We start from the raw sequence: 26,678 nt of genomic DNA, 5'->3' as shown, positions 1-26,678 counted from the left end.
ACAGCATTATAGGGAAAAACAAGTTTTCAGAAAGCATGGTGAAAGACTCAATTAATTATGTCTATCGCAACGGCATTTAAGGATGAAATTTTAAGGACAGTAACAGGACAAATAAATTTAAGTATTCTTATGACAAACATCAGAGTACCTGATATGTTAAATGAGGAAAAAGAAATACCACTGAAGAAAACAAAGATGGACAGAGTGACTGTTGAAGGTTTGTGTATAAGGTGACACAATTTTTAAGGCACTAAGGGACAGATTCTGAAGGTATCAGAAAGAGCTAAGGATACAAAAGTCTTGGAAAAAATTGTGGACCTGTAAAAAAAAAAAACGGTGTCTGAGAAAACATAAATATCAACTCATATCATACCCCTACCTATGAAATTTTCATAAGAATAATCTGTACATGCATCATGGCCATCATTGATAAAGGTATGAGAAGGGAAAATGTAGATTTCTATAAATGTTATCATATAGCCAATCACATATTTACAGTTACACAACTGACTAAAAGAGATAAAAGAACAAGATGATTCCACAGTGCTTACTTGTTAGTGATGATAAAGCTGCATTTGATTCAGTATACCAAACTACTAACTTAAAGGCTCCCATCTAAAAAGATGGAAGAGATCCATCATATATTAATAATAGGTAACCTTTATACAGTGCTTACAATGCCAAGAGCTTTACAATTATGTCATTTGATTCTCACAACAATTCAGGGAAGCTACTATCATTACCATTTTACAGTTGAGGAAACTGAGGCAAACAGAGGTTAAATGATTTGTCCAAGGTCACATATCTAGTAAGTGTCTGAGACCAAATTTTAACTAAGGTCTTCCTGACTCTAGGCATAGCACTCTATCACCACATCGCCTAGCTGTCCCAATGTGATTTTTTGGTGTATGTTTTTTTGTTGTGGGAGAGAGGGAGGCAATTGGGGTTAAGTGACTTGCCCAGGGTCACAAAGATATTAAGCCTCTGAGGCCGAATTTGAACTAGGTCCTCCTGATTCCAGGACTGGTACCACTGTGCCACCTAGCTGCCCCTATGTTAAAATAAAACAAAATTTAAAGGATATTATTAGAGAGATCTATGTCTGGAAAAGGTCAGCCAGTCATGAATAAGAGTAAGGGATAACCAATGAACAGCCCTTATGGTTCATTGTCAAGAGAACTAAAAAGCCCCCAGGATACTGTGTGGACTGCTTGTGAAAGATCTCTAAGATGATACAGTCAAGATTCACAGAGGAGAGGACATGAATGGATTGTTCTTTATATCACTTCAGAAAGTATTCACATTGATGAGATCATAGACATATGGATATAGTACAGCTCTTACCTCATTTTTTTTTCATGAGAACCACATGAAGTGAGAAGTATGAAGTAAAAAAGAGTCTAAAAGATCTCAATGGCATTTTCCAGAACCCAAAGCTATAGTGTTCGGAAATTTTCACTTGTTATCTACTACACGTTATCTACTACACATGCCAACTTTGCCTATTTAAGGGAGATCTTTCTAGTCCAAAGGATTGTAAAGTTCCCAACAGACATTTTACTTTTACATCTGAAAGCTAGGATTATCAGCTTTCTCACACACCAAAAGGATATTCACAGATAACCAAGACTAGCATTGGTATCCAAAGGGAACATTTTAAAAAATATTATTCAAGAATCTAACTCATGAAACAGCTGATCCCGATTTGCCCTAAAGAAAAGATTGTCTGTAGATTAACTTTCTTTCCATCCAGAAAAGAAACAATGGAAACAAGTAGAAGTAAAGTGGAAATAAAGTGAAACAGCTAGCTCAATTTTAACTAATAATATCCATCTCCATGACATTCACACAAAATGAATGTTACCTTTTCCAAGAAGAAGGCGATATGTATGCTGTAGTTCTGAGATTTCTTGAGAGGAAGGTCTTTTGGCAGTTGCAGCTATCCATAGTCTTCCTCTGTGAGATGTGTACCAGGTTCTGCCTTCCACCCTAAACGGGATTAAAAATTGGGCAGAAAGGAACTAATTTCCAGTTCTATGGAAATTCCACAAATCTTGAACAAAGATTATCTAATTTGACAAAGATCTGTTCAATTTAGAAACTTCTACAAAGTCTTGAGTTGAGACAAAAATTTTGGCATACAAATCTTATAACAGGTATAGTTTGTGAATACGTTCTTATTCCACAATTCACTCTTGTTCTCATGGTTTCTCGTATCACCCATAAAAACAGACTTCTTTCCCAGATAATCTCATTTCTCCACCCAGTCCCAAATTACCCAGAGTCTTCAAAACATCTGTAACTCTAATCCAAATCTTCCACTGTGCACAAAATAAAAGTCCTTCTTCTTGCATATTACATCTTCCCTCTTTTTTATGTTTTTTGTCTTTTAAGGTTTCTTTCATATAATCATATTTCCTCAAATATCTTTCCTCCTCCCCCCTCCCAGAGAGGCATCCCATATCACAAATTCATTTTTTTTAGAGGAAAAAAAAGAGGGAAAAACTTCAGCATAACTAATCAATACATCAAAAAAGTATGAAAACAAGTGCAATGTACCACACCAGTGATCTCTGAACCTCTGCAATGGGGTATAGTGGGAGTATGGATTCATATCTCTTCTTTCAAGCCAGGCTTGTTCTTTTTTGCAATATTTACTTTTGATTACTTTAGTGGAGGTTTTTTCCATACAACAATTTACACTGTTATAGTCACTGTGCATGTTTTCTTGGCTCAGCTTCAGTCTGCATCAGTTCATATAGATCTTTCCATGCTCATCTATATCCATCACACACATTTCTTACAGCTCAGAAATATTCCATTATGTTCACATACCACAGTTTGTTTAGCCATTTCCCAACTGATGGACAACTACCTTGTTTTTAATTCTTTGCTATCACAAAAAGTGATGCTATACATATTTTGGTGTATATGGCGACTTACTTCTTATCAATGGCCTTCTTGGGGAATAAGCCTAGTAACAAATCTCTGAGCCAAAGGGAATGGACATTTTAGTCCTTTTACTTGCATTGTTCCAAACTGCTTCCCAAAATAGTTGTACTGATTCACAACTCTACCAATAATGTACTAGGATGCATATCTTTCCACAACCCTTCCAAAAATGACCATTTCCATCTTTTTATCATCTTTGCCAATTTGCAGGTTCTGCGGTATAATCTCAGGGTTTTAATTTGCATTTCTCTTGTTATTAGTGATTTGGAGCATTCTTTCATGTGGTTGTTAATAGTTTATAATTCTTTTGAAAGCTTTTTCTTCATATCCTTTGACCACTTACCCTTTGGTTAATGGCTTTTGTTCTAATCCACATACATACTTACACATATATATGGACATGTGTATATATTTTAGATAACAAAACTTTTAAAGAGAAATTTATAAAAAAAAATTTTGCTCTTCTTTAAATAATGAAAGGCTCACTTCCAACTGGAAATTTTTCTAACTACTTCTCTAACTTTCCTATGCAATTTCTGATCCAAATCATCTTCCACCTCCATGTATTTTTGTCATCATTTTATTTAGATGTTTTTCTCATTCACTCCTTTGAAACGTAACCATAAATATAATATGTCTATTATAGTGGTACAATTCCTGTGGACATTTTAAAAAAATTTTTTGATTGATATGAACATATTCTCCTTTAGGCAGAGAAAAAAGAATATACTCATTTCCTATCCCATTCATATTCAAACATTTTACTAGTATGAAGGAATCACAAGAATGTGTTTCTCTTTCACTTTAACCAAATGGGATACAATATTTCTGACAGTACTGTCCAAACTATTATTTGATGAAATCAGGTATATAATATTTTTGATTTTCCTCTATTAATAAAATTTCTGTGTTTCTGCTGTGAATACCAAATAGGGTCAAAGATTGTGCCCTCCAGGCCTGAAAGCTCTCAAGTATTATACCTCTCTCCACAAACATGGCCAGAGTCATCAGTTTTAGTTTTGTGACATTAGTAATTGTGGCACTGGGTGCTGCTTGTTCTGTTCTTTTCAGTTGTAAAAAATGGCTGAATTGGATCCAAAATAGAATGAAACGTAAACATTCTGCCTTCCTCAGCAAAGAACAAGCTGTTCCGTTATTTACACCGGGAAAGGAAGACACCCACGTTCCTAAGAATGAAATGTGTAAAACAGACTTCTGAAGACCTAGTCAGTCTGGAAAACAAATGCAGACCCGCCAATCCCTATCACAATGCAAAGGAAAGATGAAACTTTTAGTCAAATGCATCTCCAGACACGAGATAGCTAATGGATTGAGGGTAAGGTTGACAGGGACACTGTTCTCTACCTTGGCAAGGAAATCATAATCATGATGTTTTACTCGTCTTACGACCAACAGAGCAAAAACTGATCATTCCCGCTTTCTGGGAAAGACTGATGAGGCGGCAGAATGGAAAAGAAATCCGCTGAATTAAGAGAACTAAACTCTAGTCCCAGCTCTGCCACTCTCTAGCTGTATCATCCTGGATATGTCATTTCATTTCTGCATCTCTGCTTTTTCAACTGTCAAATGAGGTTAATAAAAACCTGACTAAACAACTCACAGGGTTCTTGCAAGAATGAGATAATGATTATTAAGTGTTGCAATTAAATATTAAGATAATAGTATAGGAAGCCAGGGCATCACCAATGAAATATGACCAAAGGCTAACTCTAACATCAGGTTAAAGAAAGTCATGATAAACATCGGTTTCCACTAGGCTTACCAGAAATCAGGTGAAAAAAGGTAAAATGGGAATAATAAAGGGAGTCTGTAGGCAAGTCACTTAACCCAAGACTGGTAAAATGAAGGCATTAGACTAGATGACCACTTAGCTCCATTCCAATTCTTAATTCTATGACATATGGCCTCATCCTGTAATACCTCCCCCAAACCAGAGCTTTTTTTTCCTAAAGAAAAGCTATTCCAAAGCAAATTTTTTTTCCTTTTGACTGAAAAGAAAAATAGAAAAATACACAAATTGGGTCAATTTCTGAAGAAAAAAAACAAACAAACCTGAAAACTGAAGTGACAAGAACAAGTGCACAGGGTGCTTCAATATATGCTACAAAAACAAAGCCAAGAAAAGTAGGATTTTTATGCCAGAATGGAAAGGGATGGTACTCTATGTCCTTCCACTGGCAGGACAGGAATCTACCTCTGTGGGTTTCAGTTTCTCTGTCTGAAAAATGCGGAGGGCAGTACCTAGAATTCACCCCATCGTGTTTTACACAGTCCGTACAGGAATTGGAGCACCTCCAAAGGAATTATGTAATGGCCTCTCCCGAGGATCACAAACAGGGTGACAGCAGAAAGATAGCTCTCAACCACGTTCAATACCATGATTACTTTCTCCTGGATGCCATTATTACCTTTTAATGCCCCTAACAAGCAGTGAGGCCCAGGGCTGGTGCATGCTGAGGCACCAACCATCATCAGAGATTTCCTGAAATTCTCGGTCCTGAATTCGAAGACGACTCCTCTCTGAGCTGAGCTCTACATTAGAACCTGCTGACAGAAGAGTCTTCCTCTGTGGGGCTGAGCTTGTCTGGTCTACCCACTATAAAAAAAAAAAAAAGGTGAAAGTGTAAGGCTTAATTTAACTAGAGGTGTGGTAGTCTCTGATGATCTTTACATGAGTCAAAAAGTTAATAAAAAACTGGATACTTCCCGTGAAAATTATCAACCAGCTCTTAACTCCAATAACAAAAGGGACCATACTGGGAATAATTCCTAGAAATTTCTATCTTATTTTTGCCTAACAAGGATAAGATGGAGACAGTACATATGTGATGGAAGTACAAGAGTCTGACATAAAAGCCCATCATTCCCTTTTCATTTTTAAGGGCAGTGTATTTTCTCAGTGTCTGTGTCAGCTGCTGGAGTGGCTATTATAGGTTAATGCAATCCCTTAAGAAAACAATATACAAGAAAATTTACAAATCTGATCATACCTGTTGACCCAATGATGGCATAATAAGAGAATGAATCAATAAAGGGCGGTATAATTAAGAAGATAAAATATTATTACACAATTAGAAATGACAAATATGAATATAGTCAAAATTCAGGGAAAAATACAAAGAAGAGTTCAGAAAGAAGTACAAACTTTAAGAAAATAATAGTTTTTAAAGATTGTTAATAGTTTGGAGCTTATGGCTTTATTTATGATTTAAAACTTTTGATTTTCTGAATGCTTACATTTGTTATTAAGTTTAGAATCTTAAAATTATCCCCCCAAAAGTCTCTGCCCTAGCCCCCCTGCCTCTAAAGAACAGCACATCCGTATGAAAATCAGGCTTGCAGGAACCCTTTCCATTTCCTGTATATCAAAATGATGGAGACTGCTGGGTTCTGGGCAATTTCCCCAAAAAGTAAACCACCTAAATAAAGATTCAACATTCTGGCCCACATGTCTCTTCCTATACAAAAAGATAGAGCCACATACTTACATTATAAGTGCTAAGACCAGAGAAAAATGCAGCAGCTAACCATCTGGTCTCATAGGTAACAAGTTATTTAAAAAAAAAATCTCCTCCTGCATTGCCAGACATTCACTGAGGACAACATAAGTCTAGTTAGAAAAATAGACATAGAATTCACTGGCAAACTACCAAGTAAGGGTACTCCCTCTACCAGTGTAAGTCAGCACCTTCCTTCTCTACATCTTAGGGTCTTAGCTGTTTGGGGCACTGAGAAGTTAAGTGACTAGCCCAGGGTAACACAGTCAATATCAGTGGTAACTCAGGACTTTATGGTTTCCAGGCCAGCTCTCTATTGATCAAGCAATCAATAAGCCCTTCTTATGTGCCAGGAACTGTTCTAGCCACAGGGGATACAAGCACAAAGAATAAAACAATCTCTGCACTCAAGGAGTTAATATTCCAATGAAGGAGACATGAAGTACATATAAAAATATGTAAACATAAATATAAAGTAAATAAATACAAATACATACAAAGTATTTAAACAAAAGATAGTTTAGAAGGGAGGACAGTTGGAACAATTCAGAAAGAGCTTCATACAAAGATATCAAAGACACACATATATATGTATATATATATATATATATATATATCAAAGAAAAAAGTAAAGCATAGTTACTCATATCTCTATTGAGATTAACAAGCCCCACTTCTCCTCAGGGAAATTGAGATGATGATATAAACAAGCTACCCAGAACCACAAGACAAGCCCAGAGGAAGCTGGGCAAGAGAAGAAAGCTATATGCAAACAATGAGTAAAGCACCTGACATCAAAAGTATAAGGAGACAATTGAGTCCAACCCTCTCTCATTAGAAGCCAACTGAGACATGTCCTCACCAAGGGTGCAGGCTGGAGCATATGTGGATTCACTAGAACTCCCAAAGGCTCTTCAGACGGTCCTTCTAGTTTTGTTACAGACTTACTCAAGGCTCCTGAGTTAACAGCCTGTATGGTCTCATCCAGTCTGTAAAAACAAATCAAAAGAGCTAGGTAATTATTAACTGAAGCTGCTGTCCACAATCCCTCAGTTCTATTCTCAGTCTCTCCCTACTAATTTTGTCATGAACTATCACTATATAACCCTTTAACAGTGAAATCTAGATTTCTAGGAACCATCTATTTTCTTTTCTTCCACCTTTCAACCCATATCTCCACAGTCCCTAGTCAACCTCAGTGATGTACAAATCTAGAGTTAAAAAAAATTAACAAGGGCATTCACAAATATCCATTTGAATGGGTGAAAGGATAATTATTGTCAATGGTAAAATGAGAAGAAGAGTTATCTGGATTCCAAAGAATATGCCATTCTAGGCAAACTAGTTTATTTGTCCCAAGAACCTAACATGCCTTTTCACTTACTTGTGCCTTCTGGGAAAGTCATCCCACTACTTCAGAGGCTTGAATCCAAAACTCACTGACTTCAAATTTCACCTTCTCCATGAAGCCTTCCAAGATATTCTCAGCCTACAGCTATTCCTCCTTCCCTACCTATATCACTAACATGATAATTATACTGTGTACTGTTAGATATCTATATTTCTATCTATATCTACATATACAGTAATTTATACGTGTATATATACAAATCTTCTATATATATGATGTCATTATAAAGTAACAAATATGCACTATATAGGTATATAGATATACACACATACACACGCACATATATATATACACACATATACATGAAGATGTAATTATAAAGTAATGAAATATGCAAGACAGTGTGGCTTGTGCAACTACTGTTATTGCTTTGTCATCAAATAGCTTAGCCTCTGTCTTTCCAACTAGACTATAAAAAGAAACCATATTTTTCTTTGTATCAGTGGGTGCTTAAAAACACGCCCTGATTATCAAAAAGGTTTCAGCTACAATAAAATATGACTGGTCAGGTTGCTCATCTCTCTCAAACCTTTCCCTGAGCTGCCCACTCACTTATTGTGGTACTCTGTTAGGGAATTTTGCTCTTCTAGAATCTGCCTTCCTGCAAAGTCAATGGTAATCTTCTTAGAGAGGCGGGAGGCATGGCGCAGCTCTCGGAGTTCCTGCTCCTTCTTCTGCAGAGCTTCTCGCTCTACCTTGGACAGCCATTGGTTGGAATCTGCAGCAAAGTAGTCTGATTCATCATCAATGACTTGAGTCCTTCGAACACTAATACAAGAGAGAACACATGGCACCATGAGCATCTGTTGTCAAGAAGAATATGATTTTGTGGGAACTGTCCAAAGTAACTCATTTATTACCATCGTGATACGCTATGGCATCCCCGTATAACAACTTGAAGTATGGTTACCTAAATTTTAAAACAAAAGCAAAAGCCAGGTTCTTCTTTAAGGTGGTGGTGTCAGAAATTTCTGGAGCTAGAAAGGATCTTATGGAACATTTACTCTAACCCCTACATTTTACAGATGAAGAAACTGAGACCTAAAGAGGTAAAGTAATTTGGCTGATGTCACAGAACTAGCTAGAGTAGAATTACAACTTAGTGATATATGCAGATTTAGTAGAAATACCATTACTACAAAATTGGAAGCCTGAAAAATTTAAACTTTAAGGTAGTACTTTTCAAACTGAGTATGTGTGTGTTACAGAGGGATGCCCATGTTTTATTTTCCACTCTCCTTCCCAGACCTAAAACCTGGAAATTAATTTTCAGAAGTTGTCAGTAGAAAACCTATAATTCGAGAAACTCTGTGCTACTTTGTTCCTTTGATTTTGACTCATTCACAATTTCTTAATCTCCCCTTAAAAATAAAGACTAAAGCCACCTAGGGCACCTTTCCAGTAAAGTCGTACTGAAACTATACTACTACATTCCATACCTGGAGCCACCTAAGGCCCTTAGCACAAGACAGTGGAATAGCAACATCGGTAGCAAAAAACTTTTCTTGGTCCCTACTTCCCAGGAAATACATACCTCATACAGCACAGTTGCAATCCTAATAAAAGATGATACTAAGTATGGAACATAAGCATAGTAATAATCCTCCATAAAAGATTAAACAAAAGTATTAAATATCACTCCCATAATAGATTTTAAAGCCAGAGGGAATAGTGTTCACTCTATTTATAGTAAAGATGTTTTTCTGATTATTTCTCTGGTGGTTTTGACAGATGGCTTTGAATCTGAGCTGAAGTTTTCAGATAGCTAATGCTGCACTGAAAAGAAGTCATTGCTGGCAAGAGACTACTAGGCCAGGTAGGACAAAGAAGAGACCCAGGAAGGATTTGCTCAGGGGGTGGCACAAGTGACTCTATCAGATAGGTTCTAAGTGGGCTGGCTGCCTGAAGGGGGAAGGGTAGACTCTGAAGCATTCTCTACTATCAACTCAGTTTAAAATAAGCATTTTGCCAAAAGTAAGAGGGAATGAGAAAAGCAGGAATCAACAGCAAAACTAGAAAATTGAAAAATCTGTCTCCAAGGAGAAATGATGAGAACTGTCAGTGGGCCAAATGACAGCGTAGGAGTCAAGAAGGCAATCTTTGTACAATTTGGTCTTTTTAATATTGCATCAGAGACCAAGATTCCACCAATGATTCATGACTTCTCAGGGCACTGCTTTTTTTTTCAATATCTCAAGGTCTCACAGAGTTCGGTCATTCCGTGTTAGTTTAGAAGTGAAACAACTTGGGAAGTTCTGTTTGCTTCACTAGGATAAAATGTAATCAACTCCAAATTATCAGTATAATCGGTTTTCAGGAACTGACATTTGCGAATAATAAAAAAGGTAAAAGGGCAGAAGAGTCTCCTTCACCTGGTTGAAGGTCTATACTACATCAGTATGAGTCAAAAACAAAACAATAACCATCTAAGTATGCTATGTGCCCAACTCCACTCAAATGAAAACTGTTTCGTGATCTACAGCCAGTCAGTTATTTGCTAAATGATTGTATTCCACGAGATACTTGTACCCCGGGGGAGCTAGCTAGAGCAGCAAGTAGAGCACCAGCCCTGGAGTCTGGAGGACCTGAGTTCAAATCCAGCCTCAGACAACTGACACACTTACTAGCTGTGTGACCTTGGGCAAGTCACTTAACCCCAAATGCCCTGCCTTCCCCCCTCCAAAAAAAAAAAAGAGATATTCATACTTAAAGATAGCCAGCACTAGTTTGTTTTTGTTTATTCACTAATATCAGCTGTTCCACCAAAATCATACCTGGTTCTATCAAACTCTAGCAACTTGTCTTTATGCTTTACAGCCTTCTCCAGACCAGTCTTAATCCGAGATTCTTGATGAGGAAGTAGATCCTTATTGAATACATCAACTTTACCAGAATTCTCTGTTCCTGTAAGGCAACAAGAAAAGCAGGTATGTCGATCAACACAAACTTAATAACAATCATCCCAGTTCACCCCACAGCAGGATCCTAACTGCCTCTAGACACCCAAGAGAATTCACTGCATTGAAAAAAGCCAAAAATCAAATCAAGCTTTATGTACCCTTCTCTTGAAGGCATGAAGATCAAGAAAATACTAAACAATTTAACAACAAGAAAATGCAGCTGAATATCATATAATTATGTGAAAATTTTGTTAAATATTTCACTTCTGTTTTTTGAAAAGAACAATGAATAACAGAAAAAGGGGGTACAGGTCAGTGTAGAAGAAAATACCACAAATACGCACTTCCCCAAAGAAGATCATGTGTCCCAACAAGACTAAGATCCAAAAAAGGTATGTGGAGGGGAGGAAGAAAAGGCATTTGCTACAATAAAAACCAACATCTTTCCCTTCCCTTTATATTCCAAGCCTGCACAAAGTCTGACCAGTTCTCTCCTTTAAAAGGATGTTTTCATCTTTGAGAATGCCATTGCCACAGCCAAAGAGGCTAGAAGAGTAGTAAAGAGAACGTGCTCATGGTGCTGGCCTATACCAGGTAGTTGTTCAATAAAGTATGTTGAATGAAGGCATGAATGAACAACTTGTGAATCACAAAAATAAATCAGTCCCATCCTGCACACCTGGATGCACCAAATGGACAATGATATAAGATTCATCCTTCACCACTGCTATCATAAGATGACTGCAAACCTGCCATGAGCTTCTTCAGAAGCTTCTGGCTCTTGTTTGAATCACGCTGCAGAATGTCCTGTTCTTCTCGAGTACACACCTATAGCACAAGAATATGGTAACAGAGATAGACAATTTAATTAATTTTTGCTATTTTCCTGATACAGCAAACAACTAACCTTAAACTACACAGAAGATTATAGTCAAAAATGTACATTCCACAATTTATACATTCATATGACTTCTGCCCCTTTGAAGCTGTAATATTGGAAAGCTATTTGCTTATATCAATAATGTTTTAATTGCTCAAAGTAATTTCTAAACTCATTTTTTTTAGAACTGTTTTCAAAGTCAGTGTATGAATCACACAAGAAAATAAATCTCATGGCCACACAACCACACACCCTTTGAGATCAAAACAGCATTACCCACTTGATCATCAAACTTACTCAATAGACCAAAGGCCAAGTGACTTTTAATTTTAAAAACAAAACAAATTCACCTTGAAAATATTAAGCTTTCTGACCACTGAAGATATTAAAAACAATTTGCCACAGGCTCTGAATGCAATACTAAAAGATTAATTCCAAGAAGTGCCCTGAGCAAAGGCAGTAACGTTGCAATAGGTTCTACCAGGGTAGCTAATTTTAAGGAAACCTAATATGAATTTGGTTATATAACTTTTGCTATGCTTTTCTTTAAAAAATGACATTACCTTATGTAGTTAGGGACAACTCAGACATCTAACTTTGAAGTTTCTAATTCTGAAGAATGGCTTTTAAATCAATCCTACAAATGAACTGGGAGAAGGTACTGAGGTCTTGCCAGAAGAAACAAAGAATAGAATCAATTGGCAGAGCCAATGATAAAAGCTGTTTTAGTAAAAATTTATATAGTACTCTAAAATTTGCAAGGTACATTTCATGTTATCTCATTTGATACTTTCAACAGCCCTGGGATGTAAGTACCACAGGGTAGCATCCTCATTTTATAACAAAGGAAACTGTAATTCAGAGAGTTTAATAACTTGACCATGGTCACATAGGAAATAAGTAGCAGAGGCAAGATTAAGATCGAGGTGTCTTCTAACTCTAAATCCAGCTCTCTTTCTACTATACCATGCTGTCTCCACCAATGAAAAAAATCATACTAGATTCGTTGCTTTCAGACATCCTACTTAAAAAACATTTAGACTGAGCAAGCCAAATGAAAAGCTGTGTTTATTACAAATGCACTATAACTGTAATAAGAAAGGCTGAGAAAGGTTTAGTTAAAAAACAAAATTCTATGTTGAGTTTGTAAAAAGCTGCAAGGAATCAGGCAAATCTGCTTTACATTATCGTGCTTCCTGAACTAGAAGATCCGTGGGACCTATCAGTAAACAATGCACTTCCCGGCAGCTGCCTCCCCTGAACACAAAGCTCCTGCCAGGAGCCGCAGGGTGTTTCTCTAGAGAGAGAAGTCCACATGGGAAGAGACTTAGTAACATTTCATAAACAATTTTATTGGTAGACATTACATTTTTCCAATGAATGACTGGATATAGATTTGTCCTCCAGGAAATAGGGGAAAATAGGAAAAGGACAACAAAGCTATCCTAATGTATATCCTCCTCAATGATGCCATATGCCACAGCTGCCACCCACCAGCAGGGATAGCAGATCAATAGGCATTGCCCTTCAGTTCCTTGTTAGAGTCTTTGTGAGAAAGCCATTAGTTCCACGTTCCTGAGGTCATTCTCCCAGAAACAGCTGACAAACATTTCAAAGCTCTACTAGTGAACTTCCCAGGGAGGCAATGGCTATAGTGCTCTTAAGACTACATCATTATGACACCAGTGTGACTGCTCCCTTAGGAAGAAGAATGGTTAATATCTGAGGACTGCGACAAACAATGCTCCAACTTCTAATGCTGTAAAATTCTCCAACTATAAAAGAATCTGATGCAGACTCTGATCTTTGAATAATCTGCTGCTTGAAAAGCTTACAAATGATCGGCATCAGCATTAGGATACAAAACCAGGGGAACTGGACCAATCAAGTCCTTGCTATAATTCTAAAACATTTTAGAACTGATTGGACAGAAGAGCAAAGAACCTCACACAGGAGACAGAGAGACTGACTGACTGACTGACTCTCTAGGTCAAATTAGCCATAACAATACACAGATAGCTCAATAAAACCAAAGTTGGAAGGAAATATTTACCAGAGATCCACAGAACAAACAGGGTCCAGAACCCTCTTGTTCACAGACAATCCGCCCACAGATCAGACAGTTGTTGATGAGTTTGTGCTTCTGGGCCAGACAATCACAAGGGTGTCGTCCTGGAAGGAGGACAGCAAGCCTGTCTTGTCCCTCTGTTGTATACAAGTTAACATACTTTGTCTTCTTCTTTGAGGAGTTGGTGATCTCCTGTGCCTAATTTTCAAACAGTAAAAAATAGCCTTAACATGTAACCAAAGGCCATAATTAGAAGCCAGGGGAAAAAAGAAACCTCTGCCCAATGAACTACTCTGAACCCCACCTCCCATCCATTTCTCAAAAACTAAAAATCACTTTCTCCCAAATTGAAGAAGGAAATAATGATCAAATAGATAAGAAAGCTTTCTAAAACCAAGGTATGGGGGAGGGGTTAATTCTTACAGAAGTTAGTTAATAAGTGCCCTTCACTAACAGTTCTCCCTAGGTTTATTGAAGGATGGTAATCTGACAGTCAAAGTTCTAAGCATTACCTCTTCATGCACAGGAGAACTAGATTCTCTTTAACAAGCTAAACAGGTGATCACTGGAAATGAATTCCTTTAAAAGCAGATGTATTCATGGATATGAGAGACAAGCATACAAATCAAAGGGAATGATGAACTCTGAAACATCTCTTCAAATCTGTTGCACAGAGCTCCATGGAGGTCTCCACTATCATTATGCTGTTATCCTTTTCATTTCTTTCCCTTTTAAGCCAGCAGTTTTGAAATCAAAATCTTTACCTTTAAGAGCCCTTAGTGATAAAACCTAAATCACTTCTGACATTTGGGAATGTTATTATATCAAAGAAAACTCTTTGGTGACTATGAGATGTGACACTCCCCACTCTCCAAAGCAGAAAGGCTGGTTTAGGGGGTTTTTCTCTCTATTAAAAAAATTAGGGAAAAAAAAATAAAAATTAAAAAAAAATTAGGTATAAAGACATCCTCCAGAAGACAACTGTATCTCAAGGAGGTAAACCTGAAAATACTGTTTTAAACAAATTGTTGTTTACCCATATTCGCAATACAAGAAGCAACATTTTTCAAAGGACAGCAGTATACATTAATAAGATCTTTACTTCTCAGGGATTTGCAAATCCCCTCCAAACACACGGAGAAAATAAGTTGTATTTTCTTCTCTACAGGCAGAAATCTGCATTTTTGCCTCCATAAAAAGCCAAGCAATTCAAGAAATATTTATTAAGCATCTGTACTGGCCACTGCGCTACTACTAGGGACATAAAGGCCAAAAAAAAAAAATCTCTGCCTGTGAGGAACTTACATTTCATTTCCATAAAATCAAATGCTACTCTGGGTAGGAGAGGATAGTTTTCTGCAAGCTTCTGAATGGAGCAAGCACTCAATTATTTGCTAAAGCAATGAATAAAAATGAAGCAAGGCCTGTTTTCATAGCTTCTATTTCATATTCCTTTATATATGCTATACAGATCTGATAGAGAATTGAGCAGGAGCATAAATTCCCAGGTAAATAGTTTTGTTCTCACCAGCATTTCTAAAAGCTATCAAATGATCTATATCCCAACCTATCTCTGACCAAGAATCCTCACTACTACCTCCCAACAAACTTTAATTCTTTGTTTAATTATTTTTGGTCTACTTTCTCTTCACATATATTTAACCCAAGTTTTAGGGTTTCCTTTTTCCCTTTTGTGAGGCACTGTGTTACCGTGGAGTCTAAAACTAACAAAAATATATCTATATCTCATTAGCATACTTTCATATTTTCAGAAAGGTAACACAGGCCTACAGGCCTATTTTTATTAAATAATTTATTATGAACTCTAAACAATAAAACCTATTCGATACTATTTGTATTTTAAAAATCAATTTCAAGATACAAATATCTTTAACAACTTAGATTTGGAGCTGGAAGGGACCCCAGAGGATATTTTGTCCAACCCTCTCATTCAGCAGATGAGGAAACTGAGTCCCAGATAGATTAAAGTGACTGGCCCAAGATCTCACAGGGGGTATCAAGAGGAACTACTTTAACCCAAGTCTTTCCACGTCCCTTATCATTCTCTTTGTGCATTTACTGTGTATGTTTTCCCTTTTATAAAACTATAGTTAATACAAATACACATGAACTGTTTTACTGTTTCTACTTCCTGTATTATTTCATAAAAGTTCTTTCCTATAGTACTTTTTGAAAGTACAACTTGAATATATAAAAGCTTTAAGGAATTTTAAATTCAGTCTAGGAGGAACGATTTTTTAGAGGTTTCCACAACCATGTGGTATCCCCGAGGCAAATCACTGTCCGTTTTTTTCTCACATTATTAGATCCAGATGGCTCTGGAGGAGAAAGTGAGGCTGGTGACCTCGCACAGCCCTCCCTCACTCAAATCAAAGTCAACTGCAAGTCATGTCATCATTTTGCTGATGCCATGGTCCTCTTCGAAAACAAAGGACAGACACAACAATATTGCTTTTAAACAAATCTGTCTACCAATTACAAAAATACAGCCAAAGATAGACATATGGTACATTTCTAAAAACACTACACAAAACCTATATACTCAAACCATCTGGTTCAACACATCCCTGATCAAGAATCTTCACTATCAAGTCCCAAGAAGTGGTCTTCTTTCACTTACAGAGTTCTAAGGAGAGGGTGCCCATTTGTTCCCCAAGCAGTCCAAAGACTGCTTTTGGAAAACTCAACATTAGGAAGTTTTTCTTCATATCATTGCCTATTTGAAACTTTCATGAATTGCTCCTAGTTACTAGTTAGTCCTCTGGGACTAAGCAGTACAAATCTAACTTTCTTCTATAGGATAACCCTTTAAATAATTAAGACAGGTATCATGTGCCCCATTGTCTTCTCTTCTCCAGGACAAACATGCCTTATTCTTTTAACCTTAAGGCATAGGAGTAACCCATTACCTCACCATATGAGTCAGCCACCCTCCTCTTAGCACTATCTAGCTTGTCAATGTTCTTCCTAAAATGTGACAGCCAGAAATGAATACTACTCTAGCTATGCTGTGAATGGGGCAGAGTAGAGAAGGACTTCTGTCCTTGCATGTAGACAACATGCCTCAGAATAAGCCCAGCCTACATTAGCTTTTTTGATTATCATATCGCACTGCTGATTCATACTGAATTATCAATCCATGAAAATTTCCCATGCTTTTTTGAGATAAACGGTTATCTAGCCATACCTTCCTCACTCTGCTCTTATGAGGTTGGTATTTTTTAAACTCAGTTGTAAGACTTCACATTTTTTCCTATTAAATTTCATCTTATTTCTATTCAGGCCATCAATTCTGTATCTTTTTGGATTCCTATTCTGTAAACTACAAATTTAAGATACTTAACTTGATATTTACTAAGTATGCCATCTCTAACAAGCACATGACAAAGACAGATACCTGTAATTCTCAACTGGACATTTCATGCCAAGGTGACATCAAGCTATTAATTCCTGTGGTCCAGTCATTTAACAAACATCAAATTCATTTATCTCATCATCTAACCCACATTTTCCTATCTTGTTGAGAGGTTTCTCAAAAGCTTTATTGAAAGCTAAACTATCTCTAAAACATTCTCCTATCAGCCTAGCAACCCTGTCAAAAAAGGAAATGAGGTTAGTTTGGAATGACCAAGTATCAATAAAGCCATGGTGAAATATAATGATTACTACTACTTTTTCTAGATGTTCACAAGAGATGAAGAGATGCCTCTTCAGTGTGTACTGGTAAATGAATTTATTAGTAAATGGTAAATGAGTGATATCACTCAGCAGGTTAGGGCAAAATAGGAAAGTAATCAAAAGCTTAGGGTAAACTGAAAAATATGGATAGGTTGGCAAATATGGACCTTAGTTTCCATGGCTAATTTCTAATTAAATACCCATATCTTAATATCATGGTTGAGTCTAGTGTTCAGTGCTAATTTGGGGAGAAATAATAATAAATCATCATTTTAGAATAGAAAGAGACCTTAAAGATCACGTAGTCTAATCCCTCTTACTTTATAAATAAAAAACCTCAGGCCCAAAAAAATTAAATGATTTTTCTCAAGGTCACACAGTTTAGCAACCTCAGAAAGGCAATTAATAACTAAATATTTATTGAACATGCTCTCATAAATATTAATACTATTTCCCGAAAGCATTTCAAGTTCCTTTCCTTAGAAGTGTCTCAGCCATATAATGATCTGGTCTCAAACCTCTGAATTTGTGTCTCCATGTGATCCCTATTTTGATAAACAAGCATTTGTTAAGTGCCTACAATGTATCAAGCACTGTGCTAGGTGTTGGATAATCTAGCTGATTAGAGAGCTAATAATTTAGCAATTACACTTAGTCGGTACAGTCAAGTAGCTTTCTCATATAAGGAAGGTTCTATAATGACTGGTAGTTTTCTACACTCCTCCCACTAATACTTATGGATCTTCTTCATTGAAAAAGTAACACTTTAGAATAGGGCTTCTTTTTTCTATCTCAAATTCTACTAGGCATTGCTTCTACTTCTCTATACTGTAGAACTCAGTATAGACTTCTTTCAACAAGCACTTACCTTGGCTAAATCAAGTGGTGTTTTGACTTCCTCTACAGTTGATTCAGGTTCAGCAAAAGCAGGAACCTCCTGCTTGTTTCTCCCCTTGCGCCTACCCTTCTTCAACTGGTCCCCAAGTCTCTGGCCATCTGAAATCTCTAAAATACCAGACAGACAAAAGCAAAAAGTATTCAGCAACTTTTTCGGGACAGCGAAGAAGGGAGGCAATAGGGAATAGTAGAAAAAGCAATGAATTTGGGAATGCTAGAATTGGAGACTTGAGACCTAAATTCAAATGCCAATGCTTCCCCTTGAGATTCATATGACCTTGGCCAAGAAGGGGTTGAACTGGATGGCCTCTAAGGTCCCTTCCAGCTCCAAATCTATTATCCTATGATCCTATAAGAGATAATAATGCTCATCTATTTGGGTAAGGAAGTTAAAGCAAATAAAAACACTTTCTTTTTCATTTGATTCATGACCCTCAAGCCAGAATTAAACTGAAATAATTCATTTCAAGATGTATATTTGTTGGGACAGGTAGGTGGTGCAGTGGATAGAGCACTGGAGTCAGGAGAATCTGAATTCAAATTTGACCTTGATTACTAGCTGTATAACCCTAGGCAAGTCACTTAACTCTAAATGTCTCTCCCTGCCCCGCCCCCCAAAAAAGATGTATACTTGTTAACCAATACCAATTTACAAAATGCTAAAAGGAAATATTTCTAGTTTTAAGTTTATAGTGAAAAAGTTTAGCTAAAAACTTAATATATACTATATAATAACAGCTTATACTATTAGTGATCATTCACATATTGTACTTTATACCTAAATGTTTGCTTCTCCACGCTATTCACTTCTCAAAGGATTAATTATTTGATCTCCACCCAGATGAGCACACAGGTGAATATGTTAGTTTCATCTCATATAAGTGTGTTTCATATGTAATGTCAGGGTAGCCATTTTAAAACTGTTCATTAAAAAGGGTTTAGGGTTGTTTTTTTACATAATTTAAATGTGTCATTTATCAAAGAAAACAGGGGTGTCTAAATATCAAGGATAAGTGAAACAGAATTAGACTAAAACATACAATTTTGATGCTATTCTTTGGACAATGAAATGGATCTTTTAAAGGCTTAATTTATGGAAACACAGAGGTGACACAAACATTTGGTCCATGCTTGGGAAACCTGATTCTTAATTATATAGTTTAATCTCAGTTTCCCTGCCTCAGATGAAGGCAGAGATGGTATACTTAATAAAAATCAAGTTAAATATCTTAAATCTGTAGTTTACAGAATAGGAATCCAAAAAGATACAGAATTGATGGCCTGAATAGAAATAAGATGAAATTTAATAGGAAAAAATGTGAAGTCTTACAACTGAGTTCAAAAAATATCAACTTCATAAGAGCAGAGTAGGGAAGGTATGGCTAGATAACAGTTTATCTGAAAAAAAAAAAAAAGCATGGCTTACCATCTCTTTTTCTGTATATCTGCAGAGGATCAGAAACTGAGTCTTGATAATTCTTTTGCCACTTGGTTATAAGATCTTCTATGAACTGCCCTTTTTTGCCCTCATTTCCCTGGAGGAGATCAGTAACATACTCTCGTATCTCTTCAGAATCCTCAATTGACATAACATACCTCAGAAATCAAAAACAACAGTTGATGAAACAAGGGTTTGGTTTCTAATATATTAATTATTAGATTAAGCTTTAATCTATATGTATACCAATTTTCTTTCTCTCTGGAATCAGTTAAGAAAGAAAGATTGGTAGAGCTACGCTTTTCTATACTAAAAGAAAATTTCCTATAATTAGAGATCTGGGGTCAGGTATTTCCTTGAGACCAAAAAATATTATACCATCTCTGAATTCATGGTTTTCATATTTCATGTAAAAGACATAAACATATTCTGCACTGGATGAGTTGCTCACTCCACACTCTTTTAAATTCTAAATCAAGGGTAATATTTTATTTACATGTAGCTAACATTTATAGAATTCTGTATAATTTACAAAGTGCTTTCAAGTACAGGATCTTATTTGGTCTTCACAACAATCTTGTAAAGTAGTTAGTACTTCAATGAATCTCTGATCTCATAAATTTGTACACTCCCCCAATCGCAGAGTTTAAAATCCAATTTACTTTATCTTGTGTTACTCTTCTATGTATTCTCCAGTAAACTCTCTAAGAAGATCTATCAATATGCTGGGGTGTTTTTTAAGTTTCTTAACATTGTGTGAACAAAAATAGAATATACAGACCATCCATTTTTTTTTTGGCTCACTCTCAGTTCATGATTATCCAGTCTCCTTTTCCAAAATAAAGCTTTTTGTTAAGATCTCTTAAGCTGCTTTTTGCACAATATTTATCAGTGGTAATGTTCAGCATACATCTCCTTATTACCAGTTGCATGGCTTGCAATTTTTATTCTTTGGAGATTGTGGTTAAGTAGTCCATGAATCATAAAGCATTGATAGAAGTAAAATGATGTTAAAAATATGGATTTTTGTTGGCTTGAGTCCACTGAAAGCATTGCGGAACTTCCTGAAAGCATTCCAGCTTATTTTCTTCCTTCCATCCAATTCTGGGCCCAACTAGTTCACTATTTGCAGTATCAGTCCATGACATATATCCTAATACACCATTTCAATGGACCATGTATCCAATTATTGCAAGCCAGAGTCTGGAAATTAGGCATTCTTCATCTACTCATGTTTTTCTTCAATGACTTTTTTAGGCCAAATTCTTTTAAATAATCACATTTAGGAAGTTTTGCAACATACCGATGCTTGATTCAACTGATATCATATCATCTTCAAATCTGGAAGATGCTCCCACCTATGCCACCTCTTTCACTGGGGCTCTGTGCTATATTTCCTCAGCAAACACTTTTGATGAGCCGCCTCATTTAATATTAACAAACAGAAAAATGAACGAAAGTATCTCCGTTGTCATGTCTATCAGGGAATCTTGTATAATTTTAACATGTATATGAGGTACTGCTAATATTATTATCCCCATTTTACAGATAAGGAAACTGAGGTTCACAGAAATTAAATAACTTGTTCAAGGTCACACAAAGCTAACCAGCGGCAGATCCTCTGACTGCAAGTCTGGGGTACTTCATTATGCCCCTATTTTTGTTCACTCGGCAGAGGTGTAGATACACTCTTCAAAAATTAAAATTGAAGTTAGCGCCTCATCAGGAAGCAGAAGGAAAAAGTATTTCGAAGTCAAGTTCTAGAGTGATCTTAAGAATGGCGCGGAACATCACGAAAATGAGACACCAACCTCCGATACCACAATGGGATGGATGGCAGCCAAACAGTGGAAAGTAGACTGGACTCTCAGAGCTCTGATCTGCCTGACCTTGGGCAAAGCATTTTACCTCGGTGGGTCTCAGGTGTAAGAGGGTGACAATAATATCTGCACCACCTGTCTCCTCACAGGATTGTTGTGCAGATCCCATAATGGACATAAAGCACTTTGTAACTGTAAAATGTCACACAAATCCGAGCCATTATTTTACATAGCACTCAAGGCAGCTTCGGTACTTAAAAACAATTCGTTACCTAAGAGTCTTTCCTGCTACCTTTGCTAACTCTCTTTTCTTGCACTTCTAGTGTGTTTGCTCTTGATATTACGCAGGGAAGCCAGAGAGCCCCTGAGACCTGAAGTCACCTCCTTCTAGAGACTTAAAAGCGTTTCCACACTCTTCCAAGTCACTTAATCAGGTTTCAAAAGCGAAGTCAATTTCTCTCTACTCCTTCCCCCTCCCCCACGACACACGCGCGCTCAAAAATCGGGGAAACTCTAAGGGACTTCAGGAAGGGTCATGTGCTGTTCCCGCCCTCCTGGGTCGTACTCAGCATCAGGAGGAGGTGTCAGTAATGGCCGCGCAGCAGGGGGGATGCTGGAGCCGCGGCTAAGAACTGGGGGTGGGGGGGAGGGGAGGCGAAAGGGCCCTGCCCCGCTCCAGGCACCCCGTGTCTCCCCATTTCCCACTCCCTCCCCCTCCGGGGCCACGTTCCCTTCCCTCCCCGCCCACCGCCCGGGGTCTCCTTCCCTCCTGCGCTCAGGACCCGCTCTCACTGCACGACATCTTCGTTGACATCGAGCCGGAAGGTGTCCCGCAGCTGGCGAATGCACCAGTCCACCAGCTGGGCCCCAGACGCCGAGACGGCCGCCGCCATCTTCCCCGCCCCACCACCCGTGCAGTACCCCGGTCGCGCCGCGTCCGTTGTCTGCTCTTCAGCGTCCTCCGGCAACACGGACGCCACCCATTTAGGTTCCGCGGGCCACAGAGGTTCCGCCGGGCGGATCAGCTGGGCTCTTGACAGTCCGGGCGTCCACGCTCACCCCAGCACGCTGTCCCGCCATCCGGCCCAGCTCGGGGCCCGAGAAGGGGGGAGGGGGTGAAGGGACAAAGGTCGGGCAGAGAAGCCAGACGTCATGGGGAACCTCGTGAATCCAATGTATTGTCCCGTGCCAGGGTCTCTGCTCGAACGCTGCGGCTGCGTGGTCCAGAAATATGTTTGGGACTTGTGTTCTTGCCGCCAGTCTCTAGGCTCGACCTTGGTACTTGGGGCAAGGCTTCTCGGATACCTCTGCAAAATGAGCACGTGGGGCTGCTTCCAGCTCCAACATTTCTTTTTTCTGTCTCTTGGAAACACGTGGGGAGGGGGAAAAGCCAAACCTACAAGCGCTTTTCAATAAAATAGCTCAGTCCTAGAGAAACTATTTGTGCACTAAGAGACTACATCATGAAACCTTTCCAATGATTTCTGTCCCCCCCTCTCCCCAATAAAGCAGCATGTGTTAGTTCTGTAAGCTCCTAGAGAGAAGGGGCTTTTAATACTGTATTTGTATACACAAGGCATAGTGCAGTGCCTGGTACCTTATGGACACCTAATAATTCCTTTTTTTTAATCTTCCTGCTGAAATGTGATGTCATCCCCATGTGAGGAAATTCTATCAATTCATACCAACAAGCATCAAATGCCTACTGTGTGCCAGGCACTACTGCTACGTGAATACAAAGACAAAAAATGAAATCACTTCTATCTTCAAAGAGTTTACATTGCTGCGCCAGATAACATGTATTTATATAAAGGCTTACGCAAAATAAATATAAGCAAGAGTGTTGTGAGGCTCCAATGAGATAATTTGTAAACCTTAAGGTCTGATAGAAGTGCCAGTTAGTATTATTAGTCTGTAGTCACTAGGCCTTGAGTCTGGTGATGACTTTATGCCCTCAACTTTAAAACTTATGGAAGCGAATGTTGAAAACTAAAAATAAATAAATTAACTTATAAAAAAAGTAATAGAGGAGCGTCCTGGTAAATATTTAACAACGGGACTGCATATAAATGCCTTTAAGTTGGACCCACATTAGGAACACTTTCTTAAGGTTAGACAACCAACAAAACACTAAATCAAGCCCTGATTTGGATCAGTTGCCAATTTCTGAGATGTGATGCTCATACTGCAAATTTAATAAACTGTTCTCCAAAGCCAGTTAGAATTGGTACCAGCACACTTCTGAATATGAGGTAATTGTCAGGAGGGAAGATATTAAGCAGCTGGGAAAATTAGGAAAGGCTTCCTGTAGAAGGTGCCACTTGAGCTGAACTTTCAAGAAAACTAAAGATTTTAAGGAGTAATACTTGTAGCAGTTACTCAAGGTTGTTGTGAGGATCAAATATGTGAAACTTAAAAAAAAATACTACATAATGTCAGTTATCTTTCTGATTACTATTACAAATCATTCTTCCAAATTATTGATTTTTAAATGTTGTTGGCAGAAATGGGTTGACTCCATTATATGAATAAATCTAATGTTACATCTTGTATGCTGGGGAATTTAGATCACACTCCCCTTTAACTGATTGTCTTCAATTCAAGAAAGGTTAATTAGGATTTACTTTCAAAGGAGGTTCCATTGTATACAATCTTGAGATTTGAGGTGTAAAGTTGGAAGGGACCTCAGAGGCCTTTTAGTCCAACACTTTCATTTTAGGTCTAGGGAGCTTAAAAGACTTGCCCAGGGGCAGGATATACAGCAAACATTTGTTAAGTGTCTAAGTTGTTTGTGTACTAGAGAGTTGGGGGTGGGGAAGAGGGAGGAGTAACAAAATAAGATATGGTCATTGTCCTTGTCTTTGTGGAGCTTACAATCTGATACGGAATTTGACAAATACACAAATAATTAAAAGTAGGTGCCCATTCACACATAAATGCAACTTTCCTTTAATATTGTAGCCGGGGTGGGGAACCCAAGGCCTTGAGGCCATGTGAGGTCCTCAAGTGTGGCCCTTTGTCCGAACCCCTGTCATAGGCTTATACTTTTTCTTCCAATATATTTGGAAGCCCTTCATTATCCCAGATTTCAACAAATTCTAAAAACTTATTTCGTTCTTCCTAATTTTAATAAATTCAAGAAAGTTATGAAAAGCATACTACATGAAAGGTGGGTATACAAATCCACTGTAATTCAATACCCTTGCTAAAAGCTAGATAAATGATATCTACAATATTCTTTTGATACAATAACCATGCTAAACAGGTAAATTTGGTATAGCCTGTTCTTTTAGTGATGTCATGCTGGCATATAGAAAAGCTTCTTTTCTATATATTTTATATATATGTAATAGTAATTCTAGAATTTTTCCAGGGATACAAATCAAGCTCTCTGACTTACAGTTAGCCTATCATGAAATTACACATTGTTCAGAGGGAACTGAGGTCATTAGACTTCTCAGGAAGCATTCCTGGGTCACCAATTACAGTACATTTGAATTATGGGTTTCTCTATGTCCCTTCCTCTTTTCTTGCACTTTTCTCCAGCCAAAATAGGTATGTCATCTTTCGTCATTATTGTTTTAAAAAAAAAAGTAGCCATTTAGGCCCTCCCCCCAACCCCATTTCCTCCACTCCCCTTCCCTTCCCCCAGGACTATGTTATTTAAAAGATCTGTGGGTAATTCTCTCTAGATATACCTGCCTTTTAACATTTCTTTTTAGAGTTATGAATAGGGAGTAAAGACATGTATGTAGATATGAGAGGGACCCTACCTAATTGAACCATCACCCCAAACCTAGTACTCACTTGTAAGCCCTTTTTGAGAGAGATTTTCAGGTAACTAAGAAGTCTCAGGGGGCTACAATGATCGAAGATATGAATGATAAAATGAAATTCATGAATAATGAAAGGAATTCATTAATGTGCAATTATGCATTTACCAGAGGCTTGGAATTGGGAGAACAAAGAAATACCTTAAGCTCTAGGTCTTCAGCAAGAACTTCAACTATACAATCTTAGACTCTGCAGAGTCAGTAAATTTCCTTTGGATCTCAGGGATAGCCTTCCTAATTTTGTATCACAAAGAATTGTTAATTCCTTGATTGTGCTCAGTAGCCTAACTTACTAGTCTAAGCACAATCTATTAAAGGCTCTCGGGATACACATATAGTATTGTCCTGGATAAGCTTCTTAACTATGATTAACTATTTAACTAGGATAGTCCTCCAGAAAGGAAGTCAAAGGATTCATTCCTACTTGAAGCCTTTCAACCTGCCACAGCTTATGTTCTGTTACCATAACCTAGAGAACCCAGGGTCACTTTCACACCAAAATGAGATATCAGAGTAAGGCATTATGTAAGATTTAAACTGAAAAATTCATGAAAATTATCCCAGGTGGGCAAAGGTGAATGGCAGTTGTCAGCAAGAATAGGGTGGTAGGAAAGAGATCCCTGCCTGGAAATTCCTGAGAAGTGTTAAAATGTCCAGAGCAAGATTTTTGAATAAGGCTGATTAGAAGATGACAGGTGAACTGGGAGTATAATTCTTGGTCCTTAAAGGATCTATTTATCCCAAGATTCAATCTGACAAATAGCTTTTTTTTTTTTTTGCCAATTTGGGCATTTTTAGAAAAACTCGAAGTAATTTTTTTAAAAACTCAATTAAATTGAAATGGATTTGTGTAATCTGCAAATTGGACAAAATAAATGTGTCCTGCACAAAATTTCAGGGTGTTTTTAAAATTGAAGTAATTTAAAAAAAAAAAACTCGATCAAACTAAATTTGTCATCTATAAATAAAAGTAAATGTCTTTCACATAATAGCTTTTTTTATATTAAGAAAAATGTATGTAATTGTTAAAAGCACAATCGAACTGGGTATATATAATTTGTAAATCTTACAATTTAAATAATTGTTTAATTGTAATTTATTTATTAAATTTGTAAGGTATTTAAAATAAATAAATCTAAATTTCAGCTTTTTAAATTACTTTCACCCAACTCCTTCATATGTAGGTACGCATTTAGACAGACATACATACTGCCCTACTCTTGCGGATACTGGCCCATCCGGAGGCGAGGACCAATTACGAA

The 26,678-nt window shown here is 37.4% G+C and overlaps 1 protein-coding gene across 4 annotated transcripts in view; it reads right to left on the bottom strand.

Annotated features, from left to right (window-relative positions):
• TRIP4 (thyroid hormone receptor interactor 4) overlaps positions 1 to 22,891 on the bottom strand; it is a 45,961-nt gene extending 23,070 nt beyond the window's left edge. The window contains exons 1-10 of one of the 4 annotated variants that reach the window (XM_036734642.1): positions 22,376 to 22,891; positions 19,752 to 19,921; positions 18,297 to 18,433; positions 13,715 to 13,927; positions 11,531 to 11,609; positions 10,656 to 10,785; positions 8,434 to 8,649; positions 7,333 to 7,459; positions 5,382 to 5,569; positions 1,865 to 1,989 (exon numbers count right to left, since the gene is read on the bottom strand). In XM_036734642.1, the coding sequence (XP_036590537.1) occupies positions 1,865 to 1,989; positions 5,382 to 5,569; positions 7,333 to 7,459; positions 8,434 to 8,649; positions 10,656 to 10,785; positions 11,531 to 11,609; positions 13,715 to 13,927; positions 18,297 to 18,433; positions 19,752 to 19,921; positions 22,376 to 22,476 (1,486 nt within the window). In that variant the 5' untranslated portion in view covers positions 22,477 to 22,891. Of the gene's footprint in view, positions 1 to 1,864; positions 1,990 to 5,381; positions 5,570 to 7,332; positions 7,460 to 8,433; positions 8,650 to 10,655; positions 10,786 to 11,460; positions 11,610 to 13,714; positions 13,928 to 18,296; positions 18,434 to 19,751; positions 19,922 to 22,375 lie in introns of those variants that run through there. The other 3 variants (XM_036734643.1, XR_005008938.1, XM_036734644.1) reach the window with 3 other exon arrangements.
• Between the last annotated feature and the right edge of the window lie 3,787 nt (positions 22,892 to 26,678).

Source organism: Trichosurus vulpecula, chromosome 8, assembly GCF_011100635.1.
Source record: "Trichosurus vulpecula isolate mTriVul1 chromosome 8, mTriVul1.pri, whole genome shotgun sequence".
NCBI classification, from domain to species: Eukaryota; Metazoa; Chordata; class Mammalia; order Diprotodontia; family Phalangeridae; genus Trichosurus; species Trichosurus vulpecula.
The sequence above is the reverse complement of the archived record's forward strand: the minus strand, read 5'-3'. Positions and strand labels throughout refer to the sequence as shown.